This window comes from Protobothrops mucrosquamatus, unplaced genomic scaffold, assembly GCF_001527695.2.
Source record: "Protobothrops mucrosquamatus isolate PMUCROS unplaced genomic scaffold, P.Mucros_1.0 scaffold60, whole genome shotgun sequence".
NCBI classification, from domain to species: domain Eukaryota; kingdom Metazoa; phylum Chordata; class Lepidosauria; order Squamata; family Viperidae; genus Protobothrops; species Protobothrops mucrosquamatus.
The window spans coordinates 165,162-185,870 of NW_015386439.1; the positions used below are offsets into that span (position 1 = coordinate 165,162).

Here is a 20,709-nt window from a genome sequence, read left to right on the forward strand (position 1 = left end):
TGGCAACTTTATAGGCAAGTGTCAAGCACAGCTTCTTTCCTGTAAAGAATATAATTGCTTATATTTTGTTGGAATGTGTAGCTGTGTGCAGAGGGAGCAGCAACTAATGAAGATGACAGGTCATCATGAAGAAAATCTATATGGTCACTAAGAATTGACAATAACCTGATGTCATGAAATCAAGTACTAAGAAAAATGACAATTGCCCATATCAGTTGTAGATTCACATTCGACTGATGCTATATACTACACAACTGAGTGCAGAAGTAACCTCTGTCTCTCTCTCTCTTTCTCTGTGTAACTGGATGGATGGTAATTTAATTACAGAAAAAACTTTCAGCATACTTTATTATAATTTAAAATTTTTTAATGTTACTGGCTGGCTGTTACTGGCTTCAGATTCACTGATATCTTCAGAAAAAGATCCAGCACTTTTTAAAATATGGATTCCCAGTCACCGCACAGGCAGCTGTTCCATATGTGCAGAACTGAACACCAATTCTGGGGGTTACTCTGAAACAAAGCAGATCTGAAGCGGCTTCTTCCCTGTTCCCTCCTACAGAGCCTTTTTAAGAGGTTCACTCAGAAGGGGCTCAGACAAATTCCCAAAGAGCACCAGGATGGTTGCCTGTTAATAAAGGGAAAACTTACTAGGGGATCCCAAAGACCCTCTCAAAATCAGGCAATGTTAACTTTGAAAAGTTGGAGGTGGGAAACCGCTTCACCAGATCCAGCTGCCAAGGCTCTGGGGCTAAGACAGTTACTACCATTAACTGCCAGGCGAGGCCAGCAGCGGCTAAAGGAAGGGTCGAGAGCCCGAACTTGCCTGGGAGTTCATTGCCGGAGCCTTTTCACGAAACTGACTTCATCCCGGTTGCGAATCCCGTACCTAGAAGCGGCAGAGGCAGGCGAGGGGTTACCTAGAGTCGGTGGGTCCTCCGGCCCCTCCCCATAAGGCGAGAAGAGCGCCGCTGGTCGCGCAAAGCCCACCGGCGCTTCCCCGGAGAGGCTCCCATCCCACGACGTCACTTACTCCCGCAGCTTCTTGCGGTCGTCCGCCAGCTTCTCTCCGCCGAAGGTCAGGCTGTAGGTCCGCCAGACGTGCCTCCTGCGGGGCAGCGGGGCGGCGATAAGCGGGCCTCCTCGGCCAGCCCCCCCGGCCACCCCCCGCGCACTCACCAGCTGATGTGCCGCGCGCCGCCCTGGCGCTCCTGCCGCAGCTGCACGAACCGCCGCAGCGCCTTCTTGAGCTCCAGCACGCTCGCGCTCTGCACCACCACCACGGCTGCGGGGAGAGGCGCAGCTGATCGTTCCCGCGGCGGCCGCAAGAGGGCGCGCCGCCCTTTCCCACTCGCCCCGTCCGCGACTTACGCATGGGTGCCTCGGGTGCGTCGACTCTGCGCACGCGCACCGTCATCGCCTGGCCGTACTCGAGCGCCACCTGCGAGCCGATCTCCTCGGGGGTCACCTGCAGGGCAAAGCGCGCATGCGCCGCGTGACCCACCAGCTACGGCGGCCCCCGCCCGCTCCCGCGGCCACTGACCTGCGCCGGGAGGTCGCAGAGGAGCGGGTCCCTGACGAGTCGCGCCAGGCCGGCCTGCCAGCGGGCCACTGCCTCCGCGTGCGCCTCCTCCTCCTCCTCCTCCTCCTCCATCGTCGTCGTGGCCGGATCCCCGCGCGGCCGGAACCGGAAGTAGCTTCTATCGGGCAGGCGGACGTCCGAGGCACGCCGAGATGCTGCTCTTCTGCCCGGCCTGCGGGAACGTGCTGGTAGCCGAGGAGGGCGCCCGCTGCCACCGCTTCGCTTGCACCACCTGCCCCTACGTGCGGAACGTCACGCGCAAGGTCTGTGTCCGGGCGGCCGGGGAATCTCTCGCGCGCAAGCCCCCCCCCTCCGCTCACCCTCTCCCCGCGTTGCTAGGTGACGAGCCGGCGCTACCCGAAGCTGAAGGAAGTGGACGACGTGCTGGGCGGGGCCGCCGCCTGGGAGAACGTGGACTCGACCGCAGGTACGTCGGCGGCGGGAGCGGAGCGGGGGCGGCTCTCCCTCTCTCCCTCCGCTGACTCCTCCCTCTCTCCCCCCCCCCGCAGAGCCCTGCCCCAAGTGCGGCCACCCGCGCGCCTACTTCATGCAGCTGCAGACGCGCTCGGCCGACGAGCCCATGACCACCTTCTACAAGTGCTGCAGCGCCCGGTGCGGCCACCGCTGGCGGGACTGAGCGGCCCGGGGAAGGCGCCCGCGCGATGCTTCCGCAGCGGAGGAAGGGAGCCGGGAGTCGCTTTAATAAAGTTGCTTTATTTGCCCCCGGAGCTCACAGGGGCGCCCCCGGACCCCACTTGTTCCAGTTCAGTTCGTAGGGGAAGACCCTGCCCATTTTCAGGGTGCAGTCGATGGCCGGCTCGTAGAAAGCGTCTGCAGCGTCGCTCAGCTTGCCGCCGGCGATTGCTTCTTCCCAGGCAGGCTTGGAGAAAAGCGCGGCAGCGGCCAGCCTTTCAAAGTGGAATTTCCTGATGCAGCCCAGAGACTCCAGAGCCTTCAGGGACGAAGAGGGAGAAGGGCAACGAGACATGGAGGTCAGCTTCTGGGGAACATAATAGCTTTTTCTGGCATTCTGGGGGTCAGGGAAAGGGTCGCCCCAGATTGGGAAAGTGGTTTTGGATGGTGCTCATGCCAGACCCCAAATCTCTTTGCCCTTCTGGCTCTGAAGTTTCACATTCCTAAGAATAAGCAGCCACTGTTACACGACTTGCCTTGCCAAGCACACCTACCTGTAGGATCTCCAGGAGAGCCACTGGCTGCAAGACGCCCAGGTAGTGGTGCTGCAGGGCCGCTTCTGTGATGCCAGGTTTTGTCATAATGTGGCCAAGCACCCCTTCCATGATCCCTTTGCAGACTGGCTTGTTCAGACTGCCATCCACAATGCGCCAAGGTCGCCCCACAAAGCAGATGCTATCCCTGCTGAGGAGAATGAGCCAATTCACTGTGGTTGCAAATAGCCTCTCTTCTGGTATCAGGAAATGTTTGTGAAAATGCACCCAGTAATTGCATTGCGACATTGTCATTTTGCTTTATGTCCTGCCTGTCCTACCTCCAAGTCTCCTCCCATCTTGTATCAAATTAGAGACTGCTTTGTCTTCTACCATATCTGCACAGAACACCTTTCATAAAACCCTGGAAATTAATCCAGGCAAGGCTATTTCATACAGAGCTTCCTCTGCATAAAACTAAGCGAAAAATAGAAGCTCCTGTTGCAGTTCCAATGATAACTCAGCAAGTTGAGAATTCCAGGCCTTAATGTGAATTCCAGGCCTTAATGCACCTATTTTCAGGTTATCCTTGTTTCCCAATTGCACAACAAACACAACTGCTACAACGTGTGCTTTATCAGCACGCTTACCGTCTCATTTCAGCCTGAAGAGATTGCCCTGCCGCACATCCTAGGGAAGAGCAAGAAAGACCATGAACCACAGGAACACCACCTTATTTCTACTGAATAATTAGTGTGATCATCAAAGTTGCTACTGAACAAGTTTTAGCTGAGTGGGGAGTGTCTTATGTTCCATTTCAAGGAGTGCTGAACAGCATCGAGACAAGGATCACCAATGGGATGTGCTGATAAGAGATTTTCTTGGGGGGGGGGGAAGAGGGCCTGCCCACCGCCCTGCGTGCCAAATTTAAGCCAGCTGGCTCTCCAACCCCTCTGAGCAATCTTTGTTTCCATTCTGGAGGGTCTCAGTTCAGGAGGGCTTCAGGCTTACCGCTGGGAGTTTCATTATCCTCTTGGAATGACAAGGAATCCTCATGGGGCTCTTGGCTGGGCTTTCCCCCATCCAAGACTTCTCTGCCAGAGAGGGCCGGGGCTTTTTTCCTACAGGAGGGGATGCCCATACTGCACTTCTGCGTGGCAGCTTCTCCTTGCGCCGCAGGGGTCCTGGCTTCCTCCCAGCATGGGGAGCTTGAGGAAAGAGCCCTTGTCTCTGGAACCCCCTCCTCCTCCCCCCCCTCTCCTCTTGACCTTTTCCTGGCTGGCTCTCCTCTTGCCGCTGCAGCAGAGGAGGCAGCGTCTCCTTCCTCGTGTTCCTGCTCAGCACGGTCCCTCTTTGCATGCGGCTCTTTGCCTGAAAGGTTCTCACTGATGTCCTTGAGACCCACAGAATGCAACAGCCACGGACTTGCAAATCTCTTTGCCACCAGCCGGGTAGTTTTTCCACCTACTTCCAACACCTGCTCCAAATCAAGAAGATCCTAAATGGAAGGACAGGGGCGTCATGACCCACAAAGATCGTAGGTGAAAAACAGCCAGATATTGAAAGGCGTCTGATCCACAAAAGATCAGGAAATTCATCCTCCCCAATTTGAGCCAAATGTGTTTAACTGCAGCATTTGTTCATGTCATTAGATTAAGATGCTGCCAGACTCCCAAGACAATGCTGGATGGCTCACAATTTTAAACAAGGCAACCAGATAAAATATACAAGAAATCAACTTCCATCTGAGAAATACACCATGTATCCAAAAAAGGTCTAACAATGGGACCCATTCCCAGCCAACACAACTTAAGAACCATGGGGGGAGGGGGGGAGAATGAGCATAACTGTCCAGTGCTCTAGGACAGCAGTTTGGTTAGGAGACCACAAAGGAGCGCCCACTCTGGGCTTTTTCCTCCCTTGCCCATACCAACCTGAAGATATTGCCGCAAGACTCGAGTGCGCCCAATAACAGCTTCTTCATAATGCTGGAACTGCCTGGCGATATTCACCTGGTCTACCCCAAAGTGTGAAGTGGCCTCTATGGCAGAGAAGATTTCAAGGGCTGCAGCAGCATCTCCAGAGCTGTGACTGTAATGGTCCAGCAACTGAAGTTTTGGATCACCCTCTTCTGGGACCCTGAGACATTTGGTGAAGGAACTGGGGAGGCAAGAGGCTCCAACCGGCATGCTCTCCAAGTCAGATGGGACTGTAGACGCAAAACAGACATCCTTCAGCTGACAGAAAGTGCAGCTACTCACCAGACCTAGGTCAAAGGCAAGTAGAGGCCACCACATGATGGCTTCTTCTGAAACAGGACAAAGGAGAAACTATTGTGGGGCCACTTGTCCAAGAGCGCCTCTACCCAGGAGACTGACCTTCAGCCAAGAGGCCATTTTGGGCAGGTGTTGCTCTCAGCCTCACTTTCACTTGACAGGAATCAACAACAATGTTGTCTGTGGGACTCAAATTCCGGGTGTTGATGATCCCTGGGGCACAGTAGCCTCTCATGAGCAGGTAGTTAGTACGTGAAGCCTGTCGGGCCTTCACCTCAATCTGCCGCTTGTTCACTGGGTTTTCCTCCACATCATCATCGTCGTCGTCTTCCTCCTCCTCCTCCTCCTCCAGCCCATCTTTCCCTAGGCTACAAGAGGCAGGGAGGAGTGAAATGTCAACAGGATTGAAGTAGAAGGCTGGTCTTATGCTTGGTTCAGCCTGCAGAAAATTGCAGCCAGCCTACCTTCCAAGAGAAAGGCAGGGCACAATTAACGGTTTGAGAAATTCAGTTAGAAAAGCAGAGGACAAACATTAATTGAAACCAAGTACCCAAATTTGGCTGGAGAAAATGTCCTGGAGGCACTGTGGCTTCCTACCTCTTGATGACTTCATTCTCCACCATGGTGCTGTCAACCACAACAATCTGCTCCGGGATTGCAACATCTACAGAAACCAGGCCGAGAGAGAAGAGGGCCAACAGAGCAGAGCAGTAGCCTCCAGGCCCATCTAAAGGAAACGTTACCATCTCGGCCCCAAGGAGATTGTCTTGATCCTTAAAGGAAAAGCTGGAAATGGCATCCTGTTTTCCAGCTTCTTTGAGTTTTAAGAGAAACTGGTAAGATTCGCTGCAAAGGGTGCTGGGAAACCGCCAGGTGAACACTCTGGGAGGTACAGGGAAAGAAGAGACGGACAACTGTCTCACCAGACAGGACTTACCTCAGAAACAGGAGACAAGGGGTTCCCCGATTTCTGGAAAGCAGGGGCTCTTCGCCAGAGCCCCTGGGTAAAACCGCTTCCCAGTTGGCTGGTTACACATCCTTCACGTTTGGCCCTGCCAACTCAGGATAGAAGGAGAGGCAAGGCACCAACCTGTAATAGCTCTGAGAGAGCTGGTAAGACATGGGTACGAAGGGCAGTGCCCGACTTTTCTTGGGGCCCAGGCAGTGATTACCCCGGCGGCGGTTCACCAAGCTCCTCTTCTGACAATCCAAGAAAGCTTTCACTAGGATGTCATCCTGATAGTCACGGTATAGGCGGAAGGTCTGCCGAAGGAAAGGCCCCTTTCAGTGCCTTCTGAAGCTCCCCCACTCCCCTCTATGGGTGGAGGAGGCCCCCCTCCCATGCTTTACAGCTACTTTGTAAATCTAGCCGGGGACAGGAGGGGGTGCCTGGCCAACACCCTCACCCTAACCCTTGACTCTGCACAGTCAGGGCCGCTCCTAGGTCCAGCGTCACAGAAGTAGACTGCGGGAGGCAAAGGGGAGTCCAAGTGCTGACCGATAGGTGCACTTCTGGGGTGGGACAGAACAGTAACATTTGCAGAGTTTTCAAATGCATTCTCTGCCGCAGAGCAAATCAGGTTTCTATCTCCCACACCACTTTTGGGTATGCTTTAGAGAATGGCTCTTCCTAGACCCCTAAAGTCCAGCCTGCTTCTTTTCACCTGGAAGGACTGGAAGGACTTCATCTGGTTGTTGGAGAGGGCCAGGGTGCTTTGGATCAGGTTCTGCAGCACCAGAAAGTGTATGTCAGCCACGCTAAGAGGAAGAGGAGGGAAGCCACAGTTTTAGCCCAAGCCTGGCTCTGGGGTTTCAGTTCGAGCATCCTTATGGCCCAGAACGCAGAAGCCAGGGCAGGCTCAGCAGAGCCCCCGTCCAGCTCTCTGAAGGGAAGAGCCCTAGCCCGACCCTCTTGGCTTGCCCACCCACCAGCCAGAGCAGATCCGCGGTATCTGGGTTTCAACGACCCTTCTGTCTGACTGCAACTCTCAAGCAGGGAGATCAACGGGAAGCCCCTCTTATGGGAGCTGGGTGTTGGGATGGGCGTCTGTCTCTCCTGAGGAAGGGGCTCTGCAAGCAGAGAGTCCCAAGAGTAGCACCTGCAGCCTCACCTGCAGAGTTCATCTTCTTTTCTGCCACAGCTGGTTTCATTTCCAATAGCCAGAACCCGGAACCTGGAGAAAGGCCAGAAGGAAGCCAACTCTCCTCAGGCTGGGTGCTAATGGGGGCCTGGCCTCTTCCCTGGGGAATTCTCTGCCCTGTTCCTGAGCTGGAAAGCAACTGCATAGCAGCAAAGGGCTGAAAATGACCCCTGCTCCCTGCAACAGACACCCCTGCCCGCAAGCCACGTCTGCCCAATTGCACAGCACATTCTCCCCTGAGCCGTCTACTCAAGCTCCCCGCGGAACAAAAGGCAGCCTGGGAAAGAGGAACCGGCCAGGGACTGAGAAACAAAGGCAGTTGCCCCCCTGGTTACGCAGACCCCTAAAAACAGGCAGGCTTGGCAAAGGTTGCCACCCACCTGAGGAAAAGCTCCTGCAAGGTGTCTGGAACGGCTGGCCTGGGAATCCCCAGCGTGGAGCTGAACTTCTCCTTCAGTCTCTCTACAAAGTCCTTGAACTCTTCAGAACAAACCTTTTCACAAGAACACCAGAAATCCTATCTTAGGAACATGCAGTTTTGGGCAGTAGCAAACTTGAAATATTTTTCTCCTCAGTTTTCAAATAGATGAGAGAATCAACTGTTGGACTGGATTGGTTAGGAATTCCAGGCAGGAGAAAGCTAACGTCCCAAAGGATTTTAAATGGGACAAGCAGGTCAGGCAAGCAGTGTTTGTTGCTCCCCCTCCCCCACAATCCTGCCTCAAGAGCACCAACACCCCGGGAGCAGTTGTAGGCGGACTGAAACCGGGGCCGAGCTTGAGAACCTTTGAGAACTCAGCATCTTGGCTGCAGCTGCCCACCTCCTTTGGCAGGAACACGCTGAGTCTGAGGCTACACGGCTTCGACCTGAACAAGTCTGGGAGTTGCCCATTGGCTGCTGGGAGGAAGGGAATTAGCTGGCCCGGGGGCTCTCTCCCCTCCCCCTCCTGGCCTTCTTTCTCATGAATGGCTGTCCTTGGCTTCTGCTGGAGGTGGGACAGCAACTGAGGCTTCTGCTTGGGTCTTGGTGCTGAAGCCCACTGGCCTTTCTGGGGAAATAATCCAGCAGAATGAACTCCAGCAACGTTTCTCACCTTGGGATCCTGGTAGTCGCTCTTCCTGTTCATGAAGTCCTCAATCAGGGCTCTGTCTTGGTAGACTTCAGCAAGGCAAACTCTGCAAAAGATAACAAGTCCAACCTGAGGAGCAACTTTCCTCTGGACTGCTCTGTCCTCCTGGAGAAAGCATCCCCTCCCCATAGGCACACCCAGGAGTCTTTCCCACAGTCTGGACAGACAGGCAGCAGCGCTGGGCTCCATCCTGGGGCAGCCCGGCTTCTCCCCCAAGGGAGCCAAGGGCCCACTCTGAGAAGATGAGAAAGTGACAGCAGCCATGGATCAGTGGGTGACCAGGCAAGTTGTTTGCTGGAGATCAGAGCCCTGGAGAGCAAAGCCCTGATGAAGCTAAAAGCAGCCGAGGGGAGATCAGAATTAGCGCCCCCCCCTCCGCAAATGCATAACATTTCAAGTAAAGCCTCTCACTTATAGTTGAGGTAGGTCTGGGGGTTTTTGACAATGTAGCGGGCCCGCCGTCCAACAGAATGAGAAGTCTTGTCTAGCGATTCCTCAAAGCTGCCATGCATGATGTCTCGGACCACTTGCCAGGGGACAAACGGCCCCTTCACCTGCAGGAAGGAAAAGAGCAGCTGGGCAGGTGCAGCTCAGCTTCAGAGTCTCGCCTCCACTCCCTCCCAGGACCTGGCAATGGCGATGCCGCAAGAGGACGGGCCTCCACTCGCTGCTCTTCGGCCTGGCTGACGCCAGCCAGTACCTTGGCATTCAGAATGTTGCTTGCAATGCGGCAGAGCATTAGCAGGCTGTCCTCCTGCACGGTCCATGTCACACGCAGGCGGGTCATTCTCTGCAGGGCCCTTCGGTCCACCTCATCGTGGTAGCGTGGCTTTTGGTTCTTCGCCTCAGGATTTTCGTCTGAGCAGAGGGAGAGAAAGCAAACAAAGTTTAATTCACAAGCGGGGCACCGATCCATGCCACTACAGAGCTTCTGCCTGAGATTATTTTTAACTGCATGCTGCCCAGAGCTGTAGTAAGTGGGCATTCTATCAATTCTGAGCAATGAATAATTAAATCCAAAGAATTCTAAAAGAGTAAACTGAGCAGAAAGGCCAACCACCACAAGAACTTGCCAGGAAGTCTGACTTGGGCAAAGTTCCCCGTGTTCTCGAGCAGATGAGCTCTGCACCAAGAGCCTCCTGCTGTTGTGTTACCTCTCTTTCTCTTCCTCTTCTTTGTCCTCTTCACTGTGTCCTTCTTCAGCCGCTTCCTCTTCTGGCTCTTCCCCCCCCTCACTCTCTGGCTTCTGTTCAGGTTTGCCTCTTTCTCAATTGCCAGGTCTTCTTTCTGTAGAGCAGGTTCTGAAGTTAACAGACTCTCTTTCCAGAGAGCACTTTGGGCACCTGAGGGTGACAAGAAATACTGAAGAAAAACACAGAGGATGGAAACCCACAGCATCATGGCTGTCTTCTTCTTAGCCAATTTGCTGAGGAACTCGAAGACTGAAGAGATAATCCCTGCAATTGCTTTCTACCCTCTGCTATCAATGTTTTAGGAATAGACTAACATAGTGCTCAACAGGTTGATATTCAACTTGAAGGGAAGCAAGATGCAACCCATACACAAATCAAAATCAGCAGAGAATTTGGTCACTGAAATGCGAGTTGATCAGACCCGTTCCTATTTAGCAATCATAGAAGCCATGTATCTCCTTGTAGTGTAAAAACCATCCTGAGGTTGGCCTCTGCTGCTCTATTCTGTGGTTGAGGCATCCTAGGAAATCCTTCCTAAACTGCTCACCAGGCGTTAAGCATCCTTGTAGTTCTTGCATTCACAACCCCCCTTCTGTCCCCTCACCTCCTGGGCCAAATGGCAGGGAGCGCTTGGGCAGGAAGGTCTGCAGCCTGACCAGGTGCCCGGCTTCAGAAACTGCATTTTCCTGGTGGTAAAGAGTTAGTGGGAGAAGAACAGAGCAAAGGCTGTTAAAGAACAGATTTGGGATGGTGGACAGAAAAACTACTAATTTAACAAGGAGAGTTTCCCCTCGCCCTTATGTTTCTTTACCTTCTCCCTTCCCCCAGGGGGAACCACTGGGACAGGATCCCTCCCGATGCCCACCCTCATCCACAGCTGACGGGAGGGACACTGCTAAGAAGTCTAGCAGGACCAGGAGGGTGCACTGCCCCCAAGTTACTTCAAAGTACTGAACTTGAAGAGGGGTGGTGGTGCATTCTGTTTGGTTCCCAGCCTCCTTCACGACGGAAAGGGATCCAGATAGTCTGCCGCCTTCTTGTACCAGAATTGGGACAGTTAAAAAGAGATTTCCAAGAATAAGGCAGAAATCCAAATATTTATCAGAAAAAGGGGCACTGTCATTCCCAAAAGTCTACTTCCATATAATAACAATATAATAAAAGTGGGACAGAGAAAAATAACAGCTTTGGAGAAAAGCCTCACCTTCCTAGTCTTATTAATGATGTAGCTTGTCCAGATCCAGTTGCGTTTCAAGTGGCTGTAAAAGCTGGAGTCTAAACCGCCTGCCCCAAGCCCGTCCCCCGGGACAGAGCCCTCATCCTCCACCTCTCGGCGTCCTCTGGGAGGGAAAGGAAACGACCAGGTGAGCAACTCTTCTCCCAAGTCTCAAGGGCATCCGTCCTCCATCCGGGGGAGCTGGAGGAATCTGGGGTCCTTTTCCTGCCCCCTCCCAGGAACCAAGCCACGTTTCTACCAGGACCCCCCACCACTGTTAGCAGAACAGAAAGTGTGAGCAGTCTCTCTGGGGGAAGGGAAAGAAGCCCCTCTGGCCCCTCTGAAAGAGACGGCATAGAGCTTGCTTCCTCAACCCATCTCCAAGCAAAGGAAGACTGAGTCCTTCCCACAACCATTCACAGCAGGGGAGACATACGTTGTGTACACCAGCATGGCACACTTGCGCTCCAGGTTGTGTTTGTGGGCTGCTGATTCTTGCTCCAGCGCTACCTCTGAGAGAGTGTCAGCCTCCCCAGCTGGAGCTCCATTCCTTTTTGCACGGGGCTGGCGAATAATCCCTGAAGCAACCAACAGATGCCATCAGCAGAGGCAAAGCGAGCAGCCAGATGCAAACCGATCCACTGGCAGTGGGGGACAGGGAAGAGCCAGATGCCAGGGATGGAGAATTGGATGGCCAGCCACCAGTATCTGAAGCAGGGTTGGGGACCAGCTGCCAGCATCATACCGAGGGGTGTGTTGAGGCAGACATACTGCAGGTCAAACCAGAAGTTCTCCACATCCTGGAGAGTGCTCAGGGTATAATGGCGCTTGTCAAATGGGCGGCTGCTTTGAGCCAGGTTGTAATGGGGTTCACAGATGGTGGTATCCACAATCACCGCTCTTTTCTTCAAGTACACAAACACCTGCATGAGGTTGAAAATGCTCAGACCAAAGCCCCTTCTGGCCAGGATGAATGCAAACATGCAGATCTCTAGATTCAGGCAACAGAAAAGGGGCAGACCAGTAATCCTGGCATCCAGATTTATTTTAAAACAAGCAAAGGCACCTGGTCACTCAGTAGCTATTAAAATGTATTTCTTGGAAAGCCCCACTTTCATTTAAAGTTTGAGCATCGTATTGTAAGGGTTTGCTCATCTTGTATGTGATGACTAAGCTCAAATTGCCCTATTTTGCCCAGTGCACATTATACAAAGGCCTAGCTCCCGAGAAGTTCGTAAAGCTGGGAGAGGGGGAAGGAAGGAGCACAGAATAGCTAGTAGCAAGATGGATGGACTCATTTGCAGCAACAGGTGAACCACTGAAAGCCCTGAAGATGCATGCTGGGGTAGCATCCTATCTACATGGTTCCTAAAAGGCAATACCAATTTGATGGCGCATCATAAATCAATTATCCTGCATGAAGCATTAATTGATGATGATGCCAACACCTTCTGCTTAATTAGTCAGCAGACGTTTCAGTTGTAGTCTAATATCAAAACCATCTTTAGAATATCATATTTTGTGCATCTGATGAAGAGAACTTTTTTCCGGTTAAGGTCTGTCATAATCAGCCTGCTAGTCTTCAATTCAGAACAGGGTACCGTTGTTTTTGTAGGAAACTCTTTCCCTGAAGAATGTTGTTTCTCTTGCCTTAATTATAAATAATTCAGCATAGCATTCGGTTTCAGAAAAACAATACAGAAATAATAACACACATTACCTGATCTTTTTCTTGAAATTTCTCTGTGGGGCCAAACTGCAGTAATCCCATATAACATAACCGCTGTAGGCTTTCCATTACTGAAAAGATGTACCTCCTGTAGTGATAAGACTGCAGTTGAAAATTATTCGAATCAATCAATAAAGCTAATCAAAGGATAAGTAATGGTAATGTAACATTCCACCCTCTGACTATCAAAATCATCCCATCAAAGATAAGGACATTTTTGTACCTAGGGTCATTTTAGGGCAAGTGCTAACAGTGAGCTACTCTGGCCCAAATTCTACATCCAACTAGAATCAAACACTGCCAGGAGAGCCCCAATGAATCAGAACCCACCGCTTGTAAAGGAGCTGCTGTCGAACCGATCTGGGAAGGTTTCTGATGAGTGTATGTTTCCTCACAGAGTCCATCAAATAATCTTCCAGGTTATCTACCTATATTAATTTCATATAGCAGAATGCAAGATTGGCGACCGAGCCTTAATCCACCTCGTCCTGCAGCTGAGAGCTAAGCCCAAAGTTCATCAAGGAGGAGACTGACTCCAGCCTATGATGCATGACCTGGCAAGGACTTTGAAGGCCCACTAGTCCCCCCGCCCTCTGCCTTCCCAGGAAAGGACTAGGCCTAACGCGGTTTCAAGTGCATTCGCTCCTGAAGAGGAGGCTCTGTTACAGTTCTTAATTCGAAGCCCCTCACCTTATAGCTGACTTGCACTATCTGGACAAAGATGGACAAAGGCAGACACAGAAGAAGGTCACTAACAAGTGCCCAGCCGTATCCAAACTCCCGGTGGACTGGCTGAGGAGGGATGTGACGCTTCCAGGAGGCCTCATCCACATACACTGCAAGGAAAAAGGAAAGTGGTGCAGGGCTCTGGCCATTTTACCTACGGGATGTTCAGGATACGTTTGCTTTTCAGCCTACCCCAGAAATGGAGGGTCACCATTTTCATCTTGCCTTTAATAGGTTGCTGCAGACAGACAGGGACACTGGGAACTGTGCTGACCATGATAGCAGCTCAGAAAGGCGTGGTTGCCTGAATTGGGGTTGGGGACAGAAGAACTGACTCCAGAGGGAATGAGAGAGGACACGTTATGGAGGTCACTGTGTCCCCTGTGCAGAAAGCTGCACGTTACTGAGATGGGCAGGCCAGAATTGATATAGCTTTGTGAGAGAAGGCTGCCTTGGCTAAACTATGAATAAGTTGGGGGACATTTCCCGAGGGTTGTGCAAAATCCTTCAACTGTTGCTTTTGAGCTGGATCCTTACCTTTCTGTTCTCCCAGCTCCAGATCTCCTTCTTGGGCAGGAACCTCTGGGCTTCGCAGAGACTCCTTGTCATCTGCCGGGTCAAGTGGAGAGCAGGAGGAGGCACAGCCTGTGTCCTCTCCCAGCATGTGACAGCCAGGGTTCCTCCTCCGCAAGCTGACAGAATGTCCATAGATCAGGTACCAGACAAAGATGTGGGTCATCTTTAAGCGCGGCATTTTGGGTAGGAAGCCCAGGGAGCGTCCAAGGCCCGGCACTGAAAAGAAATAGATGCTGTTTCCCCTTCAGAAATCCAGAGTCAAACACCTGCTGCTATGTTTCAAACTGCAGCCCCCAAGCTCCTCCCACTAAGCCATGGCAGAGCAGAAAAGGTCTCCTGTTACCTGTAACGGGATGGTAGTTGAATTTGGCGATGCACACCTTCTCACCAACTATCTCACTTTGGCAAGAAAAAGAGCAATCTTTCCTTTCCTTCACGGTGGTCCCAGCTCCAGGCTCCTGTTCTTTTGGATCTGGAGACGTCTGCTGAACTTTGATCCTGAAAATTAGGGAGAACAAGAGAAGCAAAATCTTGGCCTCAAAAATCTGTTGCCTGGACAGAAATTCCACTACCGTCAGTGAACAGCAAGGTCGGGAGAGCTCTTGCAAGCCCCTCCCCATCTATTCACAAGGGGCAGTTGGCAAGCTGCTGCTGAAGGGAGGACCCTCAAAATCTCTGCAAGCAGAGTCCGCGCGGCCCCGTTCCCAGGAAAAGGAGCCCCATCGGGGGGGGAGGAGGATGACCGACCTTCTGAGCCCTCGCTTCTCTTAGGCCTCAGAAGGGTCGCACCTCTACACGTGGTTCCCCCCCCCCCAGATCCTTGAGAACGTGCCTGTTCACAGAACTTGAATTGGAGATCCGGAAACGCACTTGCTCAATGGCGCTTTTTACCAGGGGGTCACCGGGAGTCACAGATGGATCCACCACAAATTCAACCTGTCAAGAAAAGGATCCACATTTATTTGTGTCTACCTTTATTATTTTTACAAAACTCAAGGAAGCAAACTCATCAACATAATCTCCTCCCCCTATTTTCCCTGTAACAACAATCTTGTGAAGTGGTTTGGGATGAGGGACCGACCCAAAGTCCCTCAGCCGGCTTACATGGCTAACGCGGGAGTAGAACTCATGGTCTCCCATCTTCTAGCCTGGTACGTTAACAACTAGACCAAACTGGCTCTCTCCTCATGAAAGAGGAGCTGCCCCAAAGGCAGAAGCAGCAGAGTTCCCTGGTCTTTCCATTCGCTAGTTGGGAGAGAGCCCTCAAGATGGGGGGAGGCCTCCTCAAATTTACCCCACAGCTCCAGCTTCTGCAAGCTAAACAAGAGGGGCTCAAAGCGGCACAGAGGCAGCCCCTCCCCCCCCGATGCAAGTGTGCAAATGCTCCCTGAGAGAACAGGCGGCACGCCGGCTGCTCCCTTATTCCAAAGTTCAACTGTTTATTTGAAAAGGGGAAAAAAATCCCTTTAAAAAAATCTGAAGCACTTGACAAGAAAACTTCTGGAAGAACTGGCAGGGGCTGTGTTTGCTGAGCCCTGCGTATGCGGCCTCCTTCCCTGGAATTCAGCCTCTGAGACTCCTCCATAAGGGTAAAACTAGCCCCTTGAGGGGAAAAGAGCAGGTTCTTCCCTTGCTCTGCCTACCCAGGAAGCTTCTCTCCCAGCACTTCAGAAAGGGAGGGCTACCTTGCGGCTGACGCCATCCTGGATAACAGTCGTGCGGAAGAGGCGCAGAAGGCCTTCCTGGGAGAGCTTCTGGACTAAGCGAACAATGGATTTCTTGCAGCACCTGGTGGCGACCCCTTCTTGTTTTTCCTGATCCATGATCATTTTCTGAAGCCTGAAAGAAGGAACCAACTGAGGATTCCTTTCTGGCAGAAGGAGAGGAGGAATCATCACAATAGCAGCTCTTCTCCTCAAGGTAGCTTACGAGGACCTGAAGGGAAAGGGGTGGCACATCTGCCAAGCATTTCTGCCACCTGGCCCTGCTTGCTACCTGGCAGGCAGGCAGGCAGGCCGGTCTGCCACTCCGACTTACACAAACAAACTCTCGATCAAGCGCAGATTTTGGACTGCCTCGATGATGAGGTTCCGACGTTTCAGCAGGCGGTAGGTCTCATGGGATCGCTCCATTGGCGGTGCCTGTGAGCTCTTCTCTCTCTTTTTTTCATCACAACTCTTCTAGGGCAGAGTCAGAAAACTGTGTGTAAGAAAGTCTGGTAAAAAGCCGATGAATTCAGTGGAGTCCCATCTTCAAGAGGAGAATGCCAGAGTGGGGTCCCCTGTGAAAGCTTCCCTGGAAAATAGCCACAGCACAAAAGAGAGCAAGGACAGCCAACCTGGCCCTGGACCAGAGAAGAGTCCTCCTCAACCTCAAGTGGGTCAAGGTCTGCTCGGCTCCGCTTGTCTGTGCCTAGGGAAGCTCTTTCTGGGGCCCTTCTCCACTGTCTAAACAGGGGCTAAAGGGAGACCACTGTCCCATCCCCCGCTATATCCCTGCCTGGCTTTGCCATCACCAGCTTGCAAGCCTTTGATTCTTACTCTGAGGGTTTCAGGCAGGACTTCTTCAACCACGGCTGCATCACCAGAGACAGCTTTGAAACGGGCACAGTTGGAGCGGCTGGCTTCTGACCTGAGCCAGTCCAGAGCAGAATCCCTGCCTTCCAAGTATTCCAGAGGGAGCAGAGATGACCTCTTCTTTTTAGCTGCTTTGGGAAGAAGGACACCCCGAGTGAGTGGCTTCCTCAGGCAGCTTCCACAGAGCTTTGCTGCTGAAAGTGAAGGGGAAGGGAGCCCCCTCCAACCATCCTCTTTGCTGAGCAAGGAATTGAATCCAAAGAAAAGAAGAATTGGATAAACAATCTGCCATTAAACATGGTTGATAATCTTTTATTTTAATATAGTCAGTCAGTCTGGGATAGTGGAGAAGGCACTGACCTAAAAACCAGAAGAGAGTGATTTTAAGCTTCCCTTTCGCTGGAAAGGTGGCTGGATGATATTCAGCCAGTCATTCTCACTCAGCCCATCCCACCGCACAGGGTTATTGTTGTGTATGTGTCGGGGGAGGGGGAACGGGGTGGGAGTCTTAGGTATGTTTATGAGCTTATACTGACCATAACAGAAGAAAGTGCTCTGAGCAACTTCAAATTTTTGGAAAGTGCTCTGAGACTTCTCTCATCTCAGTTGATATCCCGTTTCAGAGTCTGGCAATTTCCCCAGCGCCCCAAACTCAATTTTCAATCAATGTAGAGGAAGGTTTAGACTGATTGTGTTAAGAAGGGCAGAAACAGGGGTTCCTGGCACAAACTGATACCATAAAGACAAGACGTGGCCAGAGACACCCCAAGGTAAGATTTGGGTTTTCCTAGGGAGAATGAAACAGTTTTGACCTTCAACACTTTTGATGCCCTCAGCCTGGGCAACATGCAAAGCACATTCAGTACCTTTCTTTCTTGCTGACTGGCAAAGCCCACCTCCTCCTTCAAAACCAAGCCCGGGCTGGGCCTGTGCATTGCCCTTCTTCTGCCTTGCACCGTCTTTCTCTTCCTCTTCCTTCTCCAGTTCCAGGAGCACTGCCTGCCCTTCCTCCTCTTCTTCCTCCTCCTCCTCTTCCTCCTCTGCCAGCAAGAGCCCTTCTCCAGGCAAAGTCTCACCAGGTGCAAAAGCTATGCTGGCCTGAGCCAGCTTCTCACTCCGAGCCTTCTCCCGCTCATACTGCTGGCTCAGATCGCTCTGTTCTGCATACGTCCCTGCAATGTATTTGGTTGTGCGTTGCCTACCCTCGTCCTCCATGAACCCCTGAACAAAAAGGAGCACAGCTGTCACCTCTGCCTTATCCTCAAAGCTCTCCAAATGTCCTTGGGAAACAGGGCAAAGCTGGCAGACAATCCTTTCCCCTGTTTTTGCTGACCACAAAATGGCCTCCGGAACATTACCTTGATCACTTTGTATCTCTCCAACAAGCGACACAGCATGCGGGCTTCCAGCTTTCCCACATTCATTGCAGCTCGAAGTTCTGCCTGAGAAATACCTTTAGTCCCCCAGCTTTCAACTGTGAGGTAGAGAAATTGAGAATGAGTCAATGTGGGCTGGTAATCCTGCTCAGAACAGTCTCTGTGAGAGTCAGGAGATTTGGGCAGACATGTGGCAAAATCTCTATCCCATCTGGGATTAAACATTTCAGCTAGGAAGAAGGGTCCATGGCTAATTCAGAGGGTAACAACCCTGCAGGTTAACAAGGCCAGAGATAGTTAAGTGCCAAACTCACATCGTGAGTCTGATCTGCACATGGCCATGAAGCTTACTGGATAAGTAGAAAACTTCATATATTATTTGTGTTATGCTACTGTGAAGTTACATGGTATATTGCCAAGAACTGGCTGGCTTACAAACCCAATAAATAAGCAAATAAATAAGAATATCTTCGATATTCTTTGAAAATTCAAATCCAAAACAATTCAAATTGCACTTAAAAATTAAGCAAGGCTAGACTTCATTGCTTAGGCAAATTTAGCACTGAGTTGTATGGCAGACCCCAAAACCGCTCACCTATTCTCTTTTGTCTTCTATTCTTTTGGGGCCTGCCATTCTGTTGGGGGGAGGGCGTGCATGGGGGATTATGTTGGTAACTTTCGCTATTGCTTGCTTTAATTATATCATTCACACGGGCTTTTCTTCAGATCTCACCTTACACTCCCTACTGTCACTAGTCCCTAATAAAAGTTCCTTTTGAGACAATGCCTGTTTCAAGAGTTCTGCTTTCTTGGGTGATTAGTTGAAGTGGGTCCTGACAGAGTCCCTCTGCCACAATGACCAAATCACCTGTTTCCACCCTGCAACCAAGATGGCATCAGCTGAAGGGCACAGAAAAAGCAACCCAGACAATACCCACTCAGCTCATATGCTTGTGCCAGCATGTCCTTTTCATACACAATGTCCACAGGCTGCACAGTTTTGGCAATCATTTCTTCATCATCATCATCATGAAAGTCAGCCACCTTCTTCTGATATTCCTTCACTAGCTTTAAACAACGAACCATGACTTGTGTTCCTGAGAATGACAAAACACAAAAGGATTAAGGAATGGCTGCAGACAGACTGCATAATCTCCACCCTCAGCATCACAGCAGTATAAGACTCTGCTTCAGCACCACTCGCTTGTTCCTGATTTCAGCATCTCCCAAAGGCACCGATGAGCCAACTCCAATGCCAAAGAGGCAAATGAGGGCAGGGAGACTCCGGTCTGTGTATTTCCTTCAACCCTGTGACTTCCTTAAAGTTTGGTTATGTCCCCCCAGGCAGTTCTGAATCCTCAGGAACATCACAGGTCCCCGCTCCACCTTTTTCCTGGGCTGTCCCAAGTGACTTCCCCTCGCTTACCCTTCTTTGTCTTGAAAGGCCTCCCGTCAGAGCACACATCCTGCAGCGGAACAGAGACCATCTTGCCCAAGTTGGCATTCAGCATGTACTGGTAGAGGCGCTTAAAGGTTTTTTCACAGAGTCCCTGCGCAGCAGCATGAGGAGGAGGAGGACACTGAACTCTTCTGTTAATGTGTATACTTCTCAATCAGCCAAGCTATCCCATTTGCCCAGTATCAGTCAATTAAGATACATTCAAAGTATAATTTTCCCACATTCATGCATTTTTGAACAAAGTAAATGAAAAGTTAATGCTATTTTTGCATTCTAGCTATATTTGTGATTTATGCCCTCTCTCTCTCTCTTTCTCTCAAACACACACAGACCATTCCAACGGAAATAACTTTAATTTACCAGCAGCTATTCAAAAACACCTCTCCAAGTATTTTATTACAATCCTGCATTAATAACAATTTAATGAAAAGCAAGGCAGAATATTCTCTGTGGGGTTCCCCAGACAAAGATACTGTCTGCTTTGAGAAGGTCCTGCTTTTGGTGCTGACAAAAATGTGGAATCGGCCTCCAGGGGTCCGGAAATATTCTCAACCAACTGATGAACTCTGGTTCATCCATACAAGTAAGGATCCAATAAAGAAATGAGGGAACACCTGGACAACCCTCCTCCCACCTCCACCAGTGCCTATTCAGAGCTTCATAAAAGTTCGCATGAAAAACAGCCACCTCGGTTATTCAGGAAGAGAGCAACAAGCTTGCCAGTTCATCAGACAGAACAGAAAACCTGCTCCAGTAGACTAAAAGATATGCTGGGTTGTAAAATAAAACGAACCTAGTTGCCATGATACTTATAACCTTATATTTTACTCTTTCATTAACTTGTATTGAAGATGGGAATCTTGCTTTCAGTTGAGTTAGCTACCAAGAGCCTAGCAACAGCAAGGATTCAACAACTGTTTAGACCTGGAGAAATGGGGCTTGGAGTACTTTTGTGCCCATAACTTCCAAGGTTTGGCAACAGGATAGGAGGCTTTTGGAAAAAAGTGGAAAGAGGACAAACAGAGATGTGGAATTTCAGGCAGGGAGCCTATAAAGAAATAAAATAAGGGTGCTCTTGGAGATCCTATAGCTGAACTTCCACCTTTCAGCTGAAGAAAATCCCCAGGATTCATGTGGTCTCAAAGATAGATCTCTCTAATGCTTCTGAGGCTCTGAAGAACAGGTGCCAGGTCTGAAGATTCTGCCCACTGAAGGGGCAGATCACATGCACAGTCTTTGATTTCAAAAGCCCTTAATCTTACCAGTTCCTCCTTTATATTGCCCAGTGTTTCCATCTGACCTGGCCGGTTGCTCAGCATGCCAGAGAGCTTCTCCATAAGAATATCGTATTTGCTCCTCCTAAAACCCAAGAGGCAACAATGAGCAAACGCTATATTGCCACTGTCTTGTCTACCCTCATAAGGAAACTCACACCTTGCAAAAACCGACTGCTGCCAAGACTCGTGGCCCTCTGCTAATTTCCTCAAGGGGTTTCTGAGACCCCAAGAAGCACATTTCTGTAATAAAACAGGCATTCTCTTTCTTGAAGTATTTCCCTTAGTC

At 51.0% G+C, this 20,709-nt stretch overlaps 3 protein-coding genes across 3 annotated transcripts in view; 1 reads left to right on the forward strand and 2 right to left on the reverse strand.

The window, feature by feature from the left end:
• Nucleotides 1-71: 71 nt before the first annotated feature.
• SNRNP25 (small nuclear ribonucleoprotein U11/U12 subunit 25) lies at nucleotides 72-1,654 on the reverse strand. The gene is made up of 6 exons (XM_015811990.1): nucleotides 1,544-1,654; nucleotides 1,372-1,468; nucleotides 1,180-1,285; nucleotides 1,034-1,108; nucleotides 827-889; nucleotides 72-628 (listed from the first exon to the last, which is right to left on the reverse strand). Exons 1-5 carry the CDS (start codon nucleotides 1,652-1,654, stop codon nucleotides 835-837), a joined length of 444 nt encoding a protein of 147 aa, XP_015667476.1. The 3' UTR covers nucleotides 72-628; nucleotides 827-834.
• Nucleotides 1,655-1,734: 80 nt separating this feature from the next.
• POLR3K (RNA polymerase III subunit K) lies at nucleotides 1,735-2,228 on the forward strand. The gene is made up of 3 exons (XM_015811963.1): nucleotides 1,735-1,845; nucleotides 1,922-2,009; nucleotides 2,092-2,228. The coding sequence occupies exons 1-3, from the start codon at nucleotides 1,735-1,737 to the stop codon at nucleotides 2,217-2,219; spliced, it is 327 nt and encodes a 108-aa protein (XP_015667449.1). The 3' UTR covers nucleotides 2,220-2,228.
• A 57-nt stretch (nucleotides 2,229-2,285) lies between these two features.
• The window catches only part of GTF3C1 (general transcription factor IIIC subunit 1), a 21,143-nt gene continuing 2,719 nt past the window's right edge, over nucleotides 2,286-20,709 (reverse strand). Inside the window, exons 5-36 of the mRNA XM_015811951.1 lie at nucleotides 20,409-20,505; nucleotides 19,114-19,237; nucleotides 18,626-18,784; nucleotides 17,670-17,785; nucleotides 17,239-17,532; nucleotides 15,773-15,915; nucleotides 15,421-15,574; nucleotides 14,568-14,671; nucleotides 14,079-14,233; nucleotides 13,697-13,951; nucleotides 13,124-13,269; nucleotides 12,764-12,861; nucleotides 12,425-12,521; nucleotides 11,450-11,627; nucleotides 11,141-11,282; nucleotides 10,693-10,828; nucleotides 10,093-10,174; nucleotides 9,450-9,638; nucleotides 8,996-9,153; nucleotides 8,707-8,849; nucleotides 8,260-8,341; nucleotides 7,546-7,658; nucleotides 7,136-7,198; nucleotides 6,689-6,782; nucleotides 6,115-6,287; nucleotides 5,622-5,906; nucleotides 5,127-5,392; nucleotides 4,683-4,957; nucleotides 3,760-4,246; nucleotides 3,399-3,438; nucleotides 2,770-2,959; nucleotides 2,286-2,534 (exon numbers count right to left, since the gene is read on the reverse strand). Coding sequence (XP_015667437.1) covers nucleotides 2,313-2,534; nucleotides 2,770-2,959; nucleotides 3,399-3,438; nucleotides 3,760-4,246; nucleotides 4,683-4,957; nucleotides 5,127-5,392; nucleotides 5,622-5,906; nucleotides 6,115-6,287; nucleotides 6,689-6,782; nucleotides 7,136-7,198; nucleotides 7,546-7,658; nucleotides 8,260-8,341; nucleotides 8,707-8,849; nucleotides 8,996-9,153; nucleotides 9,450-9,638; nucleotides 10,093-10,174; nucleotides 10,693-10,828; nucleotides 11,141-11,282; nucleotides 11,450-11,627; nucleotides 12,425-12,521; nucleotides 12,764-12,861; nucleotides 13,124-13,269; nucleotides 13,697-13,951; nucleotides 14,079-14,233; nucleotides 14,568-14,671; nucleotides 15,421-15,574; nucleotides 15,773-15,915; nucleotides 17,239-17,532; nucleotides 17,670-17,785; nucleotides 18,626-18,784; nucleotides 19,114-19,237; nucleotides 20,409-20,505 — 5,260 coding nt within the window. The 3' untranslated portion in view covers nucleotides 2,286-2,312. The remainder of the gene's footprint in view (nucleotides 2,535-2,769; nucleotides 2,960-3,398; nucleotides 3,439-3,759; nucleotides 4,247-4,682; nucleotides 4,958-5,126; nucleotides 5,393-5,621; nucleotides 5,907-6,114; nucleotides 6,288-6,688; nucleotides 6,783-7,135; nucleotides 7,199-7,545; nucleotides 7,659-8,259; nucleotides 8,342-8,706; nucleotides 8,850-8,995; nucleotides 9,154-9,449; nucleotides 9,639-10,092; nucleotides 10,175-10,692; nucleotides 10,829-11,140; nucleotides 11,283-11,449; nucleotides 11,628-12,424; nucleotides 12,522-12,763; nucleotides 12,862-13,123; nucleotides 13,270-13,696; nucleotides 13,952-14,078; nucleotides 14,234-14,567; nucleotides 14,672-15,420; nucleotides 15,575-15,772; nucleotides 15,916-17,238; nucleotides 17,533-17,669; nucleotides 17,786-18,625; nucleotides 18,785-19,113; nucleotides 19,238-20,408; nucleotides 20,506-20,709) is intronic.